General features: G+C 30.1%; 3 protein-coding genes across 3 annotated transcripts in view; all 3 read right to left on the bottom strand.

Annotated features, from left to right (window-relative positions):
* Nucleotides 1-2,391: 2,391 nt before the first annotated feature.
* Nucleotides 2,392-5,049, bottom strand: LOC149890159 (acidic mammalian chitinase-like). The gene is made up of 7 exons (XM_090086306.1): nucleotides 4,952-5,049; nucleotides 4,689-4,863; nucleotides 4,234-4,362; nucleotides 3,952-4,111; nucleotides 3,619-3,854; nucleotides 2,934-3,296; nucleotides 2,392-2,852 (listed from the first exon to the last, which is right to left on the bottom strand). Exons 1-7 carry the CDS (start codon nucleotides 4,958-4,960, stop codon nucleotides 2,641-2,643), a joined length of 1,284 nt encoding a protein of 427 aa, XP_089942432.1. The 5' UTR covers nucleotides 4,961-5,049; the 3' UTR covers nucleotides 2,392-2,640.
* Nucleotides 5,050-15,387: 10,338 nt separating this feature from the next.
* On the bottom strand, nucleotides 15,388-17,010 carry LOC149890158 (acidic mammalian chitinase-like). The gene is made up of 4 exons (XM_090086308.1): nucleotides 16,867-17,010; nucleotides 16,532-16,767; nucleotides 15,958-16,320; nucleotides 15,388-15,779 (listed from the first exon to the last, which is right to left on the bottom strand). The coding sequence occupies exons 1-4, from the start codon at nucleotides 17,004-17,006 to the stop codon at nucleotides 15,478-15,480; spliced, it is 1,041 nt and encodes a 346-aa protein (XP_089942434.1). The 5' UTR covers nucleotides 17,007-17,010; the 3' UTR covers nucleotides 15,388-15,477.
* Nucleotides 17,011-19,573: 2,563 nt separating this feature from the next.
* LOC145182681 (E3 ubiquitin-protein ligase HECTD1-like) overlaps nucleotides 19,574-21,884 on the bottom strand; it is a 232,973-nt gene continuing 230,662 nt past the window's right edge. The window contains exons 37-41 of the mRNA XM_090086300.1: nucleotides 21,085-21,647; nucleotides 20,910-20,988; nucleotides 20,737-20,830; nucleotides 20,445-20,653; nucleotides 19,574-19,946 (exon numbers count right to left, since the gene is read on the bottom strand). Coding sequence (XP_089942426.1) covers nucleotides 19,722-19,946; nucleotides 20,445-20,653; nucleotides 20,737-20,830; nucleotides 20,910-20,988; nucleotides 21,085-21,647 — 1,170 coding nt within the window. The 3' untranslated portion in view covers nucleotides 19,574-19,721. The remainder of the gene's footprint in view (nucleotides 19,947-20,444; nucleotides 20,654-20,736; nucleotides 20,831-20,909; nucleotides 20,989-21,084; nucleotides 21,648-21,884) is intronic.

The raw sequence follows: 21,884 nt of genomic DNA, 5'->3' as shown, positions 1-21,884 counted from the left end.
GAAGGATTTTCTTTAGACATATACAAACGTAAAATACGATTGGCCTTTGTTAGCCACCTTGCATGGTTCAAATTTCCTGGCATAGCAGTCTGGAGGAACAATATTTGATCACAAGCAGTGTATCCCTGCTGAACAGCTAAACAAGCTTTTAGAAGGTATATCTGATCAGAGCTTAAATCTTTCTTGACATCAACACTTACATCCTCAACTTTACCAGGTATATGTTTAAAGTTCACAGTATCTAAATCTTTTGGATCAAAATCTAGTGCAATGTCTATTTTACCTGTTGAAGTAGCTGGACCTGTTGAATGTCCACCATCCACAACCGAGAAATATTTTCTAAAAGGTAGTTCATTTGCATGTAACAAGCAGACCAACCATTGCAATGTTCTCCCAAGACCTTCTTCTAATTTTCTGATTATTCCATTGTGTTGACCTGTGTTATTCACAGAACCATCGCAAACAACTGCTGCTAAAGTGTCTGATGATTTGATGTTGTTGATGCTCAATAATATCTCTTGTGCAATATGAATAGCTTTACTACTTTGTGGCATGACATGATTGACATATTTGTTTTGCGGAAATGACACTATCACATAATGTTCTTCTTTGAAATTTCGTCGGACACCACTTGCTTTAACGGAAGTGATATCCTGCTTCCCATCAAATCCAATGCAAAGTACATTGTGGACTTCAGCAGCATGCTTTTCAACTTCTTTTTTCCTCCACATATTTCTCTGACGACGAAGTTTTGCTGGATCAATAGCATTCTCTGGTGTTATAAGATCTAAATCTTTTAGTACTGCATTTGCTATTAAGCAAGCATCTCTGTTACTGATTTTACACCTATCCATGGCCTTACACAACTCAGGATATTGTTTAGTGTTGTAAACTTTGATCTCTTCATCACTTGACATCTTATTATCACTTGATATCACTTCATAACTTGACATGACTTTATCATCTGACATCTCAATTGGCAAAAATTCTTCATCTGACTTTGACTGTTCATTATCACTACAATATGTTTCATTTGGATCAATTTCTTTATCAAATTTCATTTTCTTATCTGTAATTGGTAAATTGCATGTTTTACTTCCTCTTTTTTCTCTCTTCTGCAGCTTAATTGTTTCTTCTTTGTCTACTTTTCCTATTACCATCTTCCGTACCGTTTTTTGATCTATCCAGAACTCCCATTCAAGTGTTGGAATTTTTTTTGGCAGTGGACATAAACAAGCTGACCTTTCTCGAACACCATTATCAAAACACTTACACAGACAAATATCGAATAGTTGGTCTAACATCTGCAAACTTGATTTAAATGTTGCAGAGGACTTCTTGCGATCAGAGTATTTACCAAGCTCATGTACTTTGTTGATTAGTCTCTTTATGCGAATAACTAAGCTGCTGACTGCAATGGTAGGAATACTTGCTTTGTTGTACAGTGCTTTAATTTCATTAGCTATGACTGTTGCTCTTTCAGTAACACTTGTGCAATTGTTATTTTTTAGTAAATAGTCATATGCTTTAAAAACATCAGCAGAAGTTGGCAGTTGATTTGTTTGAAATGGTCTTGGTTGTCCAAGTATACCATGTTCAGTTTCACTTCGTGTTTTAACAGTAGCCATTTTTATTTTCAATTTTAACTAATTACACTAAAACAAAAAAACAAACAGCGTAAGTATATATCTTATAACGAAGTGAAGGATCATGTTAATCGGAAGTCAACAAACAACACTAACAGCTTTTTGTTTTATATTTCGTAGGGTGCTCTAAACTTTTGCAAAGTTTGTATACTATTAATATAATATTATTAACATGAATCATCAAAAAATCTAAATCTTAATGCTTTTATCCTGCAATTATACGACTGTTGTAAAATAGCATCATTTTGACCTTATATAGTAAAATTTAAGTTAAAGTTGGCAAAACGAAATAAAATTTTTATTACATTTCTTTTACATATCATTAATAGAGACAACGAAATGCAACTTTATTTCCATGTTTCATAAAAAAAAAAAAAATTGACCCACCCTAATGTACATATATATATATATATATATACATATACATATGTATGAACCGAATAAGTTGCTTACCCAACTTTGTAGCATCGTATCTTCGTTTAAAAAATGGCTGCTGAAAATACTATGCTAATTATTGAAACTCAGCTTTTATTCTTTCCGATCATGTATTCCACTACCATCAAAAAATTGATTTTCTTACGTTTTATTTAAGAATAAGACTAGTGTTAGTTCGTTATTAAACATGATTTTGCACATCAAAAATTAAATGTGTTAAGTTCATCAAAGGTATTATAGGTTTTGACGAATGCAGCAGAACATCATTGATGCCTTCAAAACTATGTTACTTTTTCAAAATTTACTGGTGTTTTCAGTTAAGATTTTATAATAGCATAAAAAATTCGCTTATTAGTTTTACAAAAACATGCTTAAAAACTTCTGCTTAAAAACAGTGAATTTATACAAAAACAATTTCCGATAAATCTTAAAAAACTTTGATGCTTGAATTCGTAATCATAATAACAGAAATTACAAACACACGCGCACAATGGGCATACTCCCTTCAAACAGTTGATAAAGCACCATATAAACATTTCAGGATACCCTTTCCAAAGTTCTACTGCATGAAATTTTTCATTTTATGTTGCCCATGGTGCCATATTTTCTTAGAAGGATTTTTTTCTGGATTTATTTTACCACTTGTTTTTGGTTTACCTTCTAAAGCATTCTTTACAGCATTCAACAACGGATATTGTCCTTGGCCACACTGTTTACCGTTAAAATCATCAAGATCTAAAGCCCAAAACATTGCTCCTGCCAGATTTTTACCTGAAAAAAGGACAGTATGGATTAAACTTTTACATAAAGAAAACACAAAATGTGATAAATACGAGATGAGCAATGAGCTACCTTTAATTAAAAGTGTGGCTTTTTTTGTCAAACTGTTCGCATCATCGTACGCCACCCACACAGTATTTTTGTAACCATAGGGAGCTCCTGCTTTGTTATCATGAACAACAGTCAATCCCATTGAGCAAATTTCGTAGTATGCCAATAATCCTTCTTCTTCTGTGAACTTTCCCTTTGGAGCCAGATTATTTTTCTTTGAGATATCGATGTCTGCAGAAAGGCCATGGTTATTAGCATTCTTCAAATAGAAAGAGCGTCCGTAAGTTGCTAAACCTAAAGTGATTTTTTTTGGTGGAAAGCCTTTGCTAATCCAATACTCAACTGCATAAGTAACGGTGTATTCTTTCCGTTTAGGAGACTTTCCTAAAACCAAAAGAAAAAAAAGGTTTTTAATAAAGAGTTTTTATTTATCATATTTATTTACACTTAGCTTTTTGGCTGACATAAATTTAAGATTTAAAAAAAAGCTATATTAGTCAGCAAGCATATTTCATTGTACATTTACAATTAGTTTGGAACAAATAGATTGATATGAGTTTTAAAACGGAATTTCATTTGAGTTTCATTTGTGTTTATATTGTAATCATGCAACATAATTTGATAGTGTCAATCAAAATTAATACATCCACTTAGAAGAAACCCAATTTAACAATTTACCTTAATTAAACATAATTTCAATACTTACCCCCATCATTGTTTAGCGCTGTGTGATGTCCTGTCACAAAATCCCAAGTACCATGTAGATCATAAGCCATAATGTTTAGCAAATAAAGGTATTTAGCAAGCTCCTTAGCTTCGTAACCTGCATCAACGACGTCATAACCCGCCGCAACAGCAGCTGTTAATACTAAGGCGGGTTTTCCGCTTTCAGCTGCGTCTTTTTCAAAGGCCGTTGCAAGCTCTTTCACAAGAAGCGTAAACCTAAATACGTAATTTTAAAAATAGATGGGTATTAAATTCAATGTAATTAGAAAAAGCAACTTTGGTTTGCGTTATCTCAATTGAAATAAACACTTACATTTTCTTGTCTTTTGCCGGCGAGTTTCCTCTTCCAGCCGGATACTCCCAGTCCAGATCAAAACCATCAAAATTATTTTTTCGGAGCAACTTCACCACCGATTTAATAAAATTTGCGCGGTTTTGATTATTGTTAACCATGATAGAAAATGGCGAGGTCGCTTAAAAATAAAATTGGAAATTATTTTCAGTAAAAAAAAAAAAAAAAAAAAATTTTAACAGACTAATAATACTGTTTTGTGCTCCTCAAGTTTCAAAAAACATGATTAAATAATTTACGTACAACCGGACTCGTGGTTCCATCCTCCAACAGCTAGTAATATGATTAGTTTTGGGTTAACTTTCTTTAAGTTCATAACCCGAGCATACATTTTCTCGTCGTTTGATTCATACATATCAAGAATCGTTTTTTCTAAAATAAAGTTTTATTTAAAACTTTGAAATAAGAATTTTGATACAAAAAACTCGCCACAATTTTTTAAAGTGGGGGGGGGGGGAAGGGGGGGGCCACATCAAATGTTTGAAATGGAGAAAATTTTATACACTGCAATGGTTTGATTATTTTCGATTTTGATATCTTAAAAGACTGGTGTAAAACAAGCTATTTTGGCCGTATTTATTTGATTTTCTTCGGTTAAAAAATATCCTATTTTAATAGTTTACTATATAGAGATTACATAATAATATCAATCTTTATGGCAACGTTTTTAGGGATAGTTATGTAAAAACTAAGCTCACCATTATTTATCCGGCTAAAAGCATAGATGATGTGTGTGCAAAGTGATGCATCTATGTCTTCTGGAAAAAATTTCATCGGTGACGGTCTGTATTGAGCCCAATTAGTGTAGTAACAAACCCTGACATAATCGCAGGTTGATAAGTACACGTTAAACAGCCACAACGCCAGGAAGAGCTACACACACAAAACAAACAAAAAAAACAAAAAACGATTGTAAAGCAATAAGAAAAAACTTCCTTAATTTGTTCAAAAATTTACCGACCTTGTTCATTTTCTATAGAACATAAGCTTTTCTAAATTTTCTACAGAACGTAATCCGAAAACTCAAAAGCTTTTAAAAAACTGTCCAACTAGTACAAGCTTAAAACTTTTATATAATCTCATACTCAGCACTCTATAAATTAATTAATATTGAACTAGATTAGTGCATAATGGTACACAATCGTTAAGTTAAGATTCAAAGATTTATATTTAAATAACGGATATTTATTTTGGTCTAACCGTGGTGATTTAAAGTAAAATTCTATCTTCAATAATATACATCTTAAAGTTAATAATGAAAGCTTCCAGATTAAAATGCCAAAGAGTTGAGATTAAAGACTCTTAACATTTTAGTTCAAAAAAATGATAAGTTTTTATTTTTTGCTGGTTTACTCAGTATAAGAAACTTTATAAAGTCGAATAACTCATTTGTACTATTTTCAAGCTTCGTAACTGAAAGCCGAAGTTACCTTCACGTTTCTTCAAAAGAAGGTAATGTACTGAAACGTTAGTTTTAGACTACTGAATCAATTTATATAAATTACAAAAAAGAAGTGGAAAAAGTCATATCCATTTTTATTTTTCATGGCTGTGTAATATATTGATGCAGTTTTGACTGAACTATCGCAGTAAGACATTCAGCCATGGTTACAAATGTTATAAAATCCGTTTGTTTTGAAATCCACCAGTTTGTCCGTCTGAACCATTGTTGCAAAATATTTTTGATTTTCATCAGTCTTGGTAAATATTTGACGTTAAAGTTTCAATAGCTATAAGATTTGCAGCTGGAAAAGTCTACACGGAGATGCGATCTTCCTAACAGTTTCTTTTAGGGCCCTTCAAATGTAGTTGCGACGGTAAGTATCAACGAAAATTGGTTCAGATCTGGATTTTTTCAATTTCTAATTAAAGTGAATTACAAATTGTAAAATACATGTGAAATCAATTTATAAAATAAGATGGTGCCATGTTATTGAAAGGTGTGTCATGTGCAGAAGCATTTTGGGGTTTCATTTATATAATACCTGCAATGATTTTTTGAGGTAATAATGCGTAATTTATTTCTTTCTACACTCATAAAAACGCAAATATTTACATTGACAACAATGAGATTGAAACAGTTAGGCAATTAATGTTTTTTATTATTTCTATACTGTGTAATTGAATGTATATCTTGTTCAACTCTCAGTTTTGTTTTTCTTTTAAAAATTATTATTAAAATTCTAATAACTAATCATGTTTTCGGTATAAAATATCAGCTGTTATTGACGGAGTTGTTCTACTAACAAACCAATTTTTATTTAGTTCAATAAAAGAAAATTTGGGGCAATACTAGGTACAAACAAAACATTTTTATTACCTAATTGTTACAAATTACATTTCGTATTTTAAATTTCTTAAAAACAATAAATTTTGATGAATGTCTTTAAATTGATTTATTTGTCATAATTCATATTATGTTCATATAATTTCATGGTATAGTTTACTAAGTCTTTTATAGCACTAAACCTTGTTTTAGTCAACTAATTTTAGTTAGGCTTAAAAGTTAGTCGGCTAAATTTAGTTTGACTAAAACGTAGTCGGCTTATTTTAGTTAGACTAAAACTAACCTTAACTCCCACCCCTAACCATAATTAACCATTACTATGAATGAAAATGCAGTAAACTACTTTTTTTACTTTGTTCTTTAAAAGGCCTATAACTGGCTACGCCCAAATTTTCTGTCATTGTGATACGTATCTTTTGGTAAACATACAGTCTAGATTACTCTAAAAATATCTTATAAGATTGGTAAAAAATCATAATCTAATAATTATAAGCCTAGATTATTTTAATTAAGAATGACTTAGTACTTTGACAATAAAACTTTGTTAAGTTTCTGCCAAAGATAGGTACACTAAACAAAAGAAAAATTTGTACAAAACATTTTGACAAATTTCTTCGAATATACTTTAAAACCAAAATACTTGAAAAATGAATTAACTAGTTCAGGAGTCTAACAATGAGCTTCAACAATCAAAACAAATTTTACATTCAAATTTCATCATGGCACCAACAAGAAACCATGATGAAAATAGAAAAGTAATTTATATCTTTTGTTTCAAAAAAGCTGAAAGACAATTAACAGAGTTTCTGAAGCAAAAAATTACTGAAACTCTTCAAAAATCAATAAATTTTGATGATGCGTCTGTTCCATCTGCTCGTTGTGAGTGCTGCAGAAAAGTAATGAGGTAGGCCTCTGAAGGAGTTCAAACGAAAATGCCAGACCTGCATGACTTTTCAACAATCAGAATAGGCAAGACCACCTGGTCTTCAACTACATGTGATTACCTAATATGTGAGGTTGCAAAAGTGAATTGGAAATCAAAACATCCCTTGACAAAACAACTAAATGAAAAAATTTAGAAAGTGAAGTCAGCCATTCATCAAGAGAAAAGATGCTCCTTCTGTTTCTCTTTAGTGACCAGAGGAAAACCTCACAGCTTGATTGCAAAGAAATTGCTGTGTGAATCACCACCTTCTCCTAAAGGGACAATCAAACTAAAACAGGCTCAGGGAGGAAATTCATTTCTTGTTCTTCTTGCTAAAAAAGTTTAACTTTCTTTTATTTTAGTATTTGCTGCAGATGATTCACAAATCAATTTTGTTTTTAGTACATAATAGTTTTAGTAATTCTTTAAAAGTTGAAAATATTGACTGCCTGCAAATCTGAAATTTATATTCTATTTATAAGTTTCACTAATAATAAGCTAACTTTTCTTCATAAAAAAATGTAAATTGGTTTGAAAAATTTTGTTAATAGGATCTTCACAAACACATCAGACATCATCCTCACCCTCATCTTAAAGCTTAACAACTCAAGACCTAGTCCAAGTTCAAGCAAATACAGGGTTGTCAAATAACAAAATAATAAAATTGGTATCTACCTTGAATTTTGTTGCATGTGAAAAAATAGTTGAAAAGAATTTTCCTGCTAAATTTCAAATTTATGGCAAGACCCTTTCAGATTAGTTTATTGCAACATCTGTTCTTTGTGAAGTTAGTTTATTGCAACATCTGTTCTATGTGAAGTTAGTTTATTGCAACATCTGTTCTTTGTGAAGTGGAAAAGGGAGAAATATCCAGGAGAATAATTGCCCATTGTAAAAAATTGAAACTTATTCATGAAAAACTTCTTAAAAAGCATTTACCTATTGACAATCCTCTAACCAAATTGGGCATAGATGCAGGAGGTGGATTTTTAAAAGTAAGCCTTGGTGTCATGAATCGAAATCCAGGAAATAACCAAAGCAAAAAACTTAAATTGCATCATAGGTCTTCAAAAGACTCAGGAGTAAAATGTCAAATGATAATTGCAATTGGAGAAAGTGTTCCTGAGTGTTTATGACAATGTCAAAACAGTTCTTGATTTAATTCAAGCATCAGAAGTTCAGTCTGTGGTGTCTAGTGACATGAAGATAGCTAACATTATTTGTGGATTTCAGTCTCATGCAAGCATACATCCTTGCTGTTGGTGTGATGTAAGTTCAAAAAATCTTGCAGAGTCAGGATCTACAAAAAGCTATTGGATCTTTCAAAAAAGTTAATGAAGCCTTCAAGAAATTTGGATGTGACCTAAAAAGAGCAAAGGACTTTTTTAATGCTGTTAATTGTCCTCTTCTTTTCCAAGACAATGATAGCCTGCTTGTCCTTGTCTTTATTCCCCCCATGGAACTCCATCATATGTTAGGTGTTGTCAACCTTCTGATCAAGACTCTAAAGGACAGGTGGCCTCAAGTGAATCAGTGGTTGGCGTCTATCCACATTTCACTTCAGCCATTTCATGGAGGGGAGCTTGTAGGCCCTAACTGCAGAAAGATTTTAAAAAACATTGAAAACTTTCAACAATTTGCTGAAGCAAGGAGTGCTTTTCAACCAATTCCTCTAATTGATGTTTTGAGAAAGTTCAATGCAGTTGTGGAATTTTGTGTTGGAAAAGATTTCGAGCCAGATTATAAGAAGAGAATTGAAAATTTCATAGCTTCTTTTCTTTCAAATGATGTATCTGTAACACCAAAGGTCCACACAGTCTTTCATCACATTAAGCATTTTAATTCAAGAAAAAACTGCTCTCTTGGCATTTACAGTGAGCAGGCTACTGAGAGTTTGCATCACATATTCACTAGTCATTGGCAAAAATTCAAAAGAGACAAGAATCATCCAGAATATAGAAATCAGCTTCAAAAAGTGTTTGATTGAGATAAACTCAAAAATCCTTTAAAAAATATAAAGTGAGGCCCATTTTAGATATGCAAATTATTATTTTCATAATTTATTTTGAATTTCTGGTTTTACTCTAGAGAACTTTTATTATGCTTGATTATTTTGTGGATGTTTATCTTTATTACTTAGTTTGAATTGCTTTTATAGTAGAGAAATTTTATCTTTTTTATTTGTTGTATGTTTTTTATTTTCATAATTTATTTTGAAATGTTTTAAAGTAGAAAAACTTTATTATGTTCAATTGTTTCGTGTTTTTGCATAATTTATTTTGATTTCCTTTTAAAGTAGAGAACTTAATTTCTGTTAAATTTTGTGTTTTTTATTTTGATTTGTTCATATTATCATTTTTTTAGATTTTAATTTTCTCCTTGTTTGTATCTTTCTTTCAAACAATATGGCTATGGAATCAAATAAAAGAGTTTTTTTGACAATTAAATGTATTTTTAATTCTGTAAAAATGCAAAGAAAGGCTTTCATTTACTCTCTGAATCTGGTCAAACTTTAAATGTTTTTTTCTCAGGCCTCCTTCAATGTCTGATTTAAAGAAAGACATTTTTGAAGTCAGCAAGGTGTACCCTTTCAATCCACCAAAGGGTTTTCTCGGGACCAGCAGGTAGGGTTGCATCCATTTTTCGGGAACAGACGGAAATTTAGCATAAATTTAAGAACTTATAGCATTATCTTCTTTTTCAATTTCTGTTGTTAACTAATCAGATTATTTTACTTTTCTTATCAATTAAACTTACTTTGTTTCTCACAAATTATGATATAGTATTTTTTGTCTGATCTAAGAAATTAGTTAACAAAGTTAATAAAAGAAGCTTAACTACACTCAGCTGGAGGCAATATGCTGCTAATTGACTTGATCGATAAAACATTTACTTCAAATGAATCGATGTAAATTCGTCAAATGGATTTAGTAGTTGCTCCTAAATTTAAAACAAAGTATCGAGCACCATAAACATGATACAAATGTAGATGTTTTTATAGATTGGGCTCTATTCTGAGGCAATTTTTCTTCCTTCTGGCTTCTGATGGTTCAACTCTTCTATTCTGAGGCAATTTTTCTTCCTTCTGGCTTCTGATGGTTCAACTCTTCGTCTATTTTAATAGAAATCACTTTTCAATAGAAAGTACTTTTTAAAAGATTTCTTTTGATTATTAACATTTTAGTCTGACAGATAACGAACATGTGGACATTTTCGGGACATAACGGTTTTAAACCGTTAATTAATCAAATTTAGTAACGTAACCAAATGATCAGAAAAATAACATTTCACATCGGTTTTTCGTTATCAAACGATGGTGAACGAAAGTAACCCCGATGCTTGTTCGACGTTGCAATCTAGCCAGTTCATTTAAACGTCTGTAATGTAGAAAAAAACAATTTAATTCTTTGTTAAATCGAGCGCTTTTACTTTTTGTGGAACTTAGGTTTTACTGGAATTAAAAATATAAACTATTTAATAGTTCTAAATTTGTTAAAAAGTTCTTAACTCTTTTTTTCTTAAAAAAAAAAACAAGTTTAGAACTTTTTTAATTATTATTATTAACACAGGTTTTTCCATCTTTTTCCAATTTGTTTGTTGGTTTCTAAATGAAAAGGAGAAAAGTTTTACGTTGAGTTGAGTCTTCAAGTAGCTGAAATATGTTCATCCGGGTAGCATGATCAATAAAAAAAATAGGGTATAGAAATATATGATACTTTAATTGGATGAAAGCAATGTGTTAGCAATATCGAGGATGCACAGGCAATGATTAAGCAATAGCTTTAGATTAAATCATAATGGATTATGACTTATTTATGTTATTCATGAATAACAACCATTTTTATACTTCGTTATAAAAATTCTAATCAAAATATATTATATTTCCGCTTCGGTATATTTATTGCAATTAAAGTTTAAAATGAGTTTTAAAATGTCTCATGATGCTACTATCGTAAGAATTTCTTGCCGCATCGACATCCTTTTGTAAATAAATGTGTTGAATTTTTTTTTTTGTTTAAAAACGTTATTTGTTAAAAAGTATTTTTCATTTTTAAATTCGTTTAAACATTAAATCAAAACCTTGTTTGAGGTTTTTTTTGTTCAGTTTGTTCCTTGTAAACTATATGGGATTTAAAATATCAGACAATAAATTTGTTTATAATAAACAATGAACAAATCATTCACCAATGGACTTCATACCGTCGAGGTAAGGTAGAAGGTGCGTCCTTTTGTCTATGATCCGAGTTTTTTTCGCAACAAAGCTATGATGGTGGTCTAAATAAAAAGGTGATTTACTTTTGTTAAAGGTAATTGGAAAGTATTTTGAGCTGTAAAAGGGAATGTTATTGTTTGAGATTAATATAGAAGTTTATTATTAGTAAATTTTTTATAAAGGTTTAAAAATGCAGAATTTGTACATGGAAAATGTATAGGTATTCTCCTAAAATCGTTATGATTTTATTAAAAAATATCCTCACTGTGGTCAAACATTCTATGAACAACTCTTTCTTTTAAATGTATTTAAAATAATTTTTTTTTTTTTTTTTTTTTTGATATATGAAAAAAAGTTTTTTTTATGTAAATGTAGAGAACAGTGATAACTTCGCAGGTTTTTTTTGGCGGTGGTCCATTATCCCTGAGTTAGATCATTTCTTCAGCTGAGGATGCATCAATATCAGCTTTCGACGCAGATAATCTTGAACTTCTTTTTTGATTGACTTCAATCATCAAAGAGTTTCTAGCCATATAAATCCATATTTGCATCCAACGCAATTGATGACGCAATACGCTGAGCAACTGATTGATCATTATTAGAACTTGTAATATTCAGTAACCAAATTTAAAAAATTAAAAATTCTTACCGCTTACACTTATTAGAAATTAGTTTTGAAAGAGGGTTAATTTAAATTAACCGCACATGTATGGTTTCATAAGTATATTGTTTCGGTTGAGAACATTTTTGTAAGCTTGCTGAAAAAGAGAAAATCGTGTTTGCTTCTCAAATCAACAATGGCTTTTATAGTATTAACGAAGCGCTGGGTAAAATTTAAGTTTAAATATTAAAACTAAAAATCCCATGCTTTACATTTCTTCCATACAATTCAAGCACTTTTAATAAGATTTCTCGACCTCAAATTCCCATTGTCACCAACTTTTAGCTAATCAGAGGAATTGTTCGTAAAGATATTGATTAGATTTACGAAATAATTTTTATGGTTGTAATAAGTTCTTTTGGAATTCTAAAAATCAAGTCATTCTGAAATAAGGAGTAGAAAAATAGAAGAGCTGGCTCACCTCTTTTTTGACCATCCACCTGCCATTAAAAACCCATCCCCAGAATTAATTTTTTGAGCGGTTAAAAATTCGACCATCGAATTTTTAAACGTATGCAATAAAAAAATGGCTAAATAATTGACCATGTGATCAATCATAAAAACATGGATACAATTTCACTACTTTTTGTTATTGCAACAAAACTGTCAAATTTTTATATTGTAACCATATAAGCAACCATAAAAACATTAATACATTTTAACCATTTATTGTGGTTGCAACAGAATTATGAAATTGTTATATTTAGTTACGTAACCAAACATAAAGACATGGATGCAATTTAGTCATTTATTAGCACTGAGAGAGTCAAGACGCAGAGCACTATAATTACATCAGAAATATCAAATACTTATCTTATAACCGCATCTTTTAGCGAAAAAGCTTCGTTCCATGGATCTATTGGATCTGACCATTAAGTAATCATCAACTAGTACTAAACTTTTAAGCATTGTAATTGCAAAGTGATATATTACATTTACAAAAGACATATCAGAAACTATTATGGAATGTCGAACAAATTTTTATTATTGATCCAAGAATAAGTCTGGATAACCAACCCATTTTACTAAAGATTTTGTATTGGTTTTTCTCAAATATCTTTTCAATCCTAAAGAGAGACTAGCATCAGCAGCCCATAATTTATTTATAACTATAACCTAATTTTTAGCATATTTTCTTTTTACTTGTTTATGTAGTTCATCCAATTGAGGCAGTGAAGCTTTCGAGACCGCACTGCAACCCCTCTATAACTCCTGCGGAGCCATAGTGCTTTGCACTGCATTTTTTTGTTCTTTTGTTTTCGCGCTTTTTTAGAAGATGTTAGGTCTCGCTCATTCGACAACCCCATTCCAAGCTTCATCTTTGTTTCAATAATCTTTTCAGTAAATATGACTTCACATTTGCTTTATGATTCAAATTTACTTGAGGTCGGAGCTCTAACACAGACCTTAAAAATCTCAAGAAGTTCTTTAAGAAATCAAAAATTGTGTTAAAGTTGAAGGATGCGGGTGGGTTGCTATCAATTCTGAAAAACCTACTCTTCTATCTATTTAAGAGAACTCAGAACTTTCCTCAAATATTTGGAAATGACCTTAATTGCTTTTTTTGTAATTTAAATAATAAAAAAATAATGGTGGATGACTTAAACTTCCTTCTTTGGAATAGGAGGAAGATGAAAACTAATTGAGGATATTTTTACTGAAACAAGATAATCTATACCACTCATATTTATTTCACTCTCACATTCATTATTATGTGCTTTAAGATATTTAGCTCTTGATACAGACCACAGGAAACATTTTTCATCCTTATCCTAATGTTAAACATAGTCTTTTTAGAAGCCAATTGTCTAGGAAGTGGTATGTATGAACTACCTCTTAGTGGAACATATTTATTTTTAAAGATACTATTGAGTGTAACATTCAACTTCTACCATTTTCAGCAAAGTCCACAAAATGATCGATAATACGATCAATCATGGTGTCATAAAACTCATCAAAATCAGTGGCTCTTAAATTTAGTTCTTTTAGTTCTTTTAAAAGAAAGAATTTCAGCATCTCCTACTTCAATACCAATTTTGACCTTTTTTGATAATGATTTTACTTGCATTATACATTTTAGAACCAATCTTTATAATTGTTTTTGTTTTATTAGAAATACAATGTTTTACTTCTAATCTCAGAGATTTGAAGATTGAAGATCGCAATAAATTTAACTATCGGTTTGTTATGCTACATCAACATCGATTGTAAAAGCATTTGAAAAATTTTTCAAAGCAGTAACTTTTTTTTGATTGGTACTCTTAAAAGTTTCTTTCGTATGTCTTACTTTTGTATATATATTCTTTAAATCTGGTTTTTGAGCTTAGTAAATCATGGTGAACATCTTTCCTCTTTATTTTTTTAATTTCATTATCAATATAGAAAAAACTCTCAAGTCGTGTATTTGTTATTTTATGCACCACTGAAGGTGTAACGATGTGTACTGATTCATCATCGAATATAATTAAACCACCCACTTCTTTATTTAGTGGATTGTTTTCATTTGTTAATAAATTGATCAGCTCCAGCTTTTCAATATTTTATCAAATGAAAACAATGTTTGAACAAATCATTTAGATCTATGCTTTTAGCTCTACTTTTTGAAACTTTCTTAAATAGTGCTTTATACCGTGGTTCCGAATGAGCTGATGGTTCATTTAACAAATTAATTACCTCAGACTTTATTAGCTTTGAGTAGCCAGTTACACCGAAGCTTTTGTTTTACTTCGCAATTCTTTTAACTTCTGCATTTTTAATTATGTAGACATTATTTTTAGTAATATAAATTCTTATACTATTTTTAAATTTTCATTATTTGTTTGTAAGAATTTGTATAAAAAACTTGCTGCCTTTTCAACTCATCTCATATTGGCACAATTTCATTCCTTAATCTTGTGTTAACAGCCTTTTTACTTGCTAATAGCAAGTCAAGTCTTGTTGTACCATCTTTTGCATTATTTCTTTTTAGTACATAGGTACTTTTCATAATCTCCGAATAATTTTTATAATCTTCGTCTGTATATATTCTTTCATTTGGGTTTTTCATCATAAAAAATTCCCAAAAACCTTGAGTACCTTCGTACTCCTTATCACCTAATATAATATTATAATTGGAAAAACCAACTTTAGTGTTAATATTACCAATATCCAATATTACCACAATATCAAAAAAAATCTAACACATCATTGAATACTTTAAAACTGTTACTTTATTTTTACAAATTAACAGGTGTCTTCAGTTAAGATTTTATCATAGCATAAAAAATCGCTTGTTAGTTTTACAAAAACATGCTTAAAAACGTCTCATTACGATAAAATTACGTACAAACAATTTCCCATATATTTAATCAAACTTTTATAAAAAACTTTGATGCTTGAATTCGTAATAGTAATAACAGAAATTAACAAGCACACGCGCACACTGGACATATTCCTTTCGGACAATTGATAAAGCACCATATATCCATTCCAGGATATCCTTTCCAAAGTCCTACTGCATGGCATTTTCCATTATATATTGCCTTTGGTATCACAATACCCCCTGAAGATGTTTCTTCAGGATTTATTTTACCATTTGTTTTTGATTTACCTTCTAAAGCATCCTTTACAGCATTCAACAACGGATATCGTCCTTTACCGCATTGTTTACCGTTAAAATCATCCATATCTAACGACCAGAACATTGCTCCTGCCAAATTTTTACCTGAAAAAAAGAGAACATGCATTAAGACTTTACTTGAGAAGAAACTTTATTACTTAAGAAGAACCTACATTAAGAACTTCTTTGAGAACTCAAAATAAGATTATTGCAAGACGAAATGAGAAAATAAGACTTTTCAAGATGAGAAATTGAAATAATTCCAAGATGAATAATGGACTACCTTTAATCAATAGTGTGGCTTTTTTTGTCAAACTGTTCGCATCATCGTACGCCACCCACACAGTATTTTTGTAACCATAGGGAGCTCCTGCTTTGTTATCATGAACAACAGTCAATCCCATTGAGCAAATTTCGTAGTATGCTAATAGTCCTGCTTCTTTTGTGAACGATCCCTTTGGAGCCATATCATCTTTCTTCGATATATCGATGTCTGCAGAAAGGCCGTGGTCATCAGCATCCTCCAAATAGAAAGAGCGTCCGTAAGTTGCTAAACCCAAAGTGATTTTGTTTGGTGGAAAGCCTTTGCTAATCCAATGCTCAACTGCATAAGTAACGGTGTATTCTTTCCGTTTAGGAGACTTTCCTAAAACCAAAAGAAAAAAAAAGGTTTTTAATAAAGAGTTTTTATTTATCATATTTATTTACTCTTCGCTTTTTGCTTTACATTGTTTTAAGATTTTAAAAAGAACTATATTAATCAGCAAGCATATTTCATTGTACATTTACAATTAGTTTGGAGCAAATAGATTTGTATAAATTTTAAAATGGAATTTCATTTGAGTTTCAATATTTACCCCCATCATTGGTTAGTGCTGCGTGATGCCCTGTCACTTTATCCCAAGTACCATGTAGATCATAAGCCATAATGTGTAACAAATGAAGGTATTTAGCAAGCTCCTTAGCTTCATAACCCGCATCAACGACATCATAAGCCGCAGCAACAGCAGCTGTTAGTACCAAGGCAGGTTTTCCGCTTTCAGCCGCATCTTTTTCAAAGGCCGTTGCAAGCTCTTTCACAAGAACCGTAAACCTAAATAAGTAATTTTAAAAATATTTGGGTAATTAATTCTATATAATTAGAAAAAGTAATTTTGATTTGTGTTATCTCAATTGTAGTTAACATACTTACATTTCCTTGTCTTTTGCCGGTGAGTTACCTCTTCCACCCGGGAATTCCCAGTCCAGATCAAAACCATCAAAATTATTTTTTCGGAGCAACTTCACCACTGATTTAACGAATTTTATACGGTTTTGATTATTGTTGACCATGATGGAAAATGGCGAGGTCGCTTAAAAAATAAAATTTAGAACTATTTTCTGTAAAAGAAAACAGTTTTGTGCTCCTCAAGTTTCAAAAACATATGATTAAATAATTTACGTACAACCAGACTCGTGGCTCCATCCTCCAACAGCTAATAATATGATTAGTTTTGGGTTAACTTTTTTTAAGTCCATAATGCGAGCATACATTTTCTCGTCGTTCCATTCAAACATATCAAGCTTCTTTTCTAAAGTAGATTTTTATTTAAAACTTTGAGATAAGAATTGTAATACAAGAACAACGCAACACTTTTTTAAGTAAGGGGGCCACGTTATCGAATACTTGAAATGGTGAAAATTGTATGCACTGCAGTGGTTTAATTATTTTTGATTTTGATAATTTTAAAAAGCAGGTGAAAAACGATCAATTGCTACTGTAAACAAAATTTACTTTACTAAAAGTTACAGGCCCATGGCCTTCCAGGCCCTCACCCCCTAACTCCTTTGTGGACCCTGTAATAATGTAGAGACTACGTCATGCTATCAATCTCTTTAAAGCGCCGTTTAAAATAAAAGTTAATATAATAATTGTGCTAACCACTTTCTATTCGACTGAAAGCATAAATAATATGTGTACAAAGCGATACATCTATATCTTCTGGAAAAAATTTCATCGGTGACGGTCTGTATTGAGCCCAATTAGTGTAGTAACAAACCCTGACATAATCGCAGGTCGATAAGTACACGTTAAATACCCACAATACCAAGAAGAACTACACAAAAAAAGAGGAACATCAAGATTGTAAAGCAATAGTCAAAAAAATTCCCCAATTTATCAAAAATCAAATAACTAACCTTGTTCATTTTCTAAAGAATCTAATCTAATCCGAAAATTCAAAAACATTTAAAGAACTGTCCAGCTAATTATGGTTAATTTAATGTTATAAACTTGGGACAAAATTTTGACAGTAGCATTGTTGCTTAGCAACTTAATTCATTTTTACTTAAAATTTACCACAGGGAAATTCACAACGCATTTACAAACCAAGCCATGCTTTAAATATTACGGAATCTTGAAACCACTTTTAAGCAAAATAACTGCAAACGAGTTAAGTTACAATTAGTTATAAAAACTCACGAGAATTTTTATAAATAAACTATTGTGAGTGATACAGTTGGAAATAACTACGGAAGCGATGTTCTTTCAGGTACAGTATCAATAGGGAATGAAGGGTGATGCTCTAAAAACTGCCCCAGTAGTTATCTTCGTCAGTTATCGAAATCACTGTATTTATCTTTAAATTTTAATCAATTGAATCAGACATTTTCTAATTTAAACCCTTAAGACCCCAAAAAATTAAATCTAATTTTATTGAAATGGCAATAATTATAATGCTGAGCAATTGACCATAGATTGGTCTCATTTACTTTTTCGGTATTATTTTTAACTTGGAAAAGTTGAATTTAACAAAAAAGTTTAAAACTTCAACTACGAAATATGTAGGATTTAAATGTGTGCTATTTTTACTTGTATCAATTACAACAACGTTTTATTTCTCCACTGTGAAGTAATGAACACTGACGCAAATGCCATACAATTCACACAAATAATTTGTCGCATACATTTCCTGAAATTTGTATTACTTTACTGTGATTATTCTTAGCAACTTCAAAACATGAAACTTTTCCAAATCTACTATTCATGTCTAAAGATAAAAATTCATCTTTAAAGATTGGTCTTATAAATAAATGCTTTACATAAAAAAAAAACTACCAATTCTAAACTACTAACTCTGCGGCAATGAATTTGAAAACAATAAATTCTAATGGACACCATGTTTGATACACGTGCTTTGAATTCTTAAGTGCTACATTATTCAAGAACATTTTTCGAAATGAATATTTTACAAAAGTAAATGTTGACTTAATTGATGATTAAAATTTTTATGATGATCTTGTCTTCAAGTAAAATGGAGATAAAATTTTTGAGTCTAAAATATTTAAAAAATTTTAGATGCTGATTCAATCGAAGATGTCAGTAGTTATTGGTGTCTCTAGGATACCTCACCTTCATTTAAGGAGATAAGAGCAACGAGGCCTACTTCTGTTTTATTGGCTACTGAAGGTAACTATTTCACTAAATGTGATTTACTACATAAATCCATCCAGCTGCAAGATTATGTGTATTTTATATTATTCAACGTGCACACAACAGAAGATATTTATGTATTCTAACTTTTAAGGTTACTTCTTAGGTTGTTTTGTGGATATGGTTTCATTAAATAGTTTTTAAGAGGAATGGCTTCACCACCATAAAAAAAATTTACGCTTACACCTGATGGCTTTTTGGGTTCAGGAATATTCAAAATGTTTGGTTCAAAAACTATTTCCATACTAAAAATTCCAAATGCACCACCATTGCTGCTTCTACCAATATTAACAACTTTAATATTTGTTATTTAGAAAAAATTGCATCGCACTTCACTACCTAATAATATTCTTGAAGGTACTAAACATAATTCAAATATTTATCTTGAACTGTTCTGAATAAAGCTCGAAAACGAATAATCATCAAATAATAAAAATATGTTCAGTTTTGTTTTATCAAAAAACACAAAATATACAATAAGCGTCATACATAGTTAGTAATGGATTAGTAGTTACATTCTTCGAGAAAATTCGGACCAGGCGTACAAACTCGCTATTAATTGCTATTTTTTAAGCTCAGTTAAGATGAAAACCTTTCTCTTTGGTAGCAGCGAGGAGTCTTTCTTTTAATAATTGTTCTGAAGAATATTCTGGTAATTTTAAATAATGAACACAAGTATTTACAGAAGGAAAGCTACCATCGCCTTCATCTTCTTTTTTAACAACCGTCAACCGAGGATGAAGATTAGATATTCCTCCTGGAGGAAGTGAAGAGCAACCGGTAGCGAATTGTAAAAAATCCTGCAAAAAGAAAATTGATTTTACGTGGTATTTTAATTGAATAATAATTAATAGTAATAATAATGATAATTAATAGTAATAATAATAATAATTAATAAAAATAATAATGATAATTAATAATAATAATAATAATAATAATAATAATAATAATAATAATAATAATAATAATAATTATAATAATAATTATAATAATAATAATGATAATGATAATGATAATTAATAATAATAATAATAATAATAATAATAATAATAATAATAATAATAATAATAATAATAATAATAATAATAATAATAATAATAATAATAATGATAATTAATAATAATAATAATAATAATAATAATAATAATAATAATAATAATAATAAAAATAATAATAATAATAATAATAATAATAATAATAATAATAATAATAATAATAATAATAATTATAATAATAATAATAATAATGATAATAATAATAATAATAATAGAATGTAAACTAGTCTCATTTTTTTATACCTTACGTTCTTTTCCGTTCATGTCCAATAACACGTTTATAAAGCGCAAGAAACCAGGACTTTCCTTATGATACCCATATTTTGGTTCCGTAAAATTCATTAACTCCTCGCGCGTCCATTTAGGATTTTGCTCTCCACATAGCATCAATTGGAGTTCATTTGGTTTAAAAGTATGCAACTTTTCCATTGAAAACACTCTATTAAAACCAGCTAAAGACAAAATGTTAATGGTAAGTGAAGTGATGAACAAAACGTTAAAATATGGTTAAAAACTTTTAAATATGGTTAAAAACCTCTAAAAGCTTCAAGCTGCTGAGCAATCCCACGATGCATTGCCAAATCTATAAGTAATCTTATGTACTCCTCCGCATTTTCTTCAGTAACGGGCTATAAAGAATTAAACTATAAAGAATAAAAAAAGTAAACACCTTTAGATAAGGGACTGTTTTGAAAATTAGTATATTACCTCATTTGCACCACCTGGTTTTAGCTCTATAGAATGAAATCCATATACCGTAGAGGATGGAACATATTCAAATGTAAGGCTTAGGAAGAAAAAAGAATTGTTAAAAGAATTAAAAATCAAATGTTAAGTTGTTTTATGTAAACTTCATGAGTAAAACACAATAAATTATATTTACCCAAGATCATCAAGTTTACATTCGTGTCCATGCTCAGTAACAATCATTAGCTTTTCTAGCAACTCACTTTTTTGTGCACTAGTTAAATCTTTCTCGCTTAATATTGCATTTCGTTTTTTTATAAAGGTGCGAAGAACTTTTATAAAGCCACCCTTATCTGGATGGATTAGTTCAAAGTCATTTTCTGTGAGAACATCACTAAAATAGTGAGAGTCTAGCTTTTCAACATATTCAGTTTTTGTATCAAAAATATCATCAGAAGATTCATCAATACTTTGAAGACCATCAGTATATATGCTGTCACTTAAGTCAGATGCATTTGATAAGGTTCTGGACATATGGGAATATTTTCCTTTACCAGCACAAAGCATTTTAAAGAAAGGCTGAGAAAGAGGCAGATCCACAAGACGATTATCTTGCAAACATTTTGCAAGAAAAATTCCAAAAAATGCAAACAATTTGCATATCTCTTTCATTCTTTCAGAATTTTGAGGGTACGGGGCAGGGAACAAACCATGAGGATGTAAGCAATATCTATTAACTTCTACTAGCCTTTCCGAATCCTTAAAAATAAAGTTTTAAACCCCTAACTCAAAACACTTGAGAAAAAGAAAAAACAGCATCTAATAAACTGCAACAACAACAATTAATAATAATAATTGAAAATTAATGTTAATAATAATAATAATAATAATAATAATAATAATAATAATAATAATAATAATAATAATAATAATAATAATAATAATAATAATAATTAATAATAATAATAATAATAATAATAATAATAATAATAATAA

Source organism: Hydra viridissima, unplaced genomic scaffold (assembly GCF_058129835.1).
Source record: "Hydra viridissima isolate aposymbiotic clone 2 unplaced genomic scaffold, HvirCarnegie_v1 scaffold_4, whole genome shotgun sequence".
Taxonomy (NCBI): Eukaryota; Metazoa; Cnidaria; class Hydrozoa; order Anthoathecata; family Hydridae; genus Hydra; species Hydra viridissima.
Note: the sequence above shows the minus strand (reverse complement) of the source record. Positions and strands in the feature narration are given on the sequence as shown.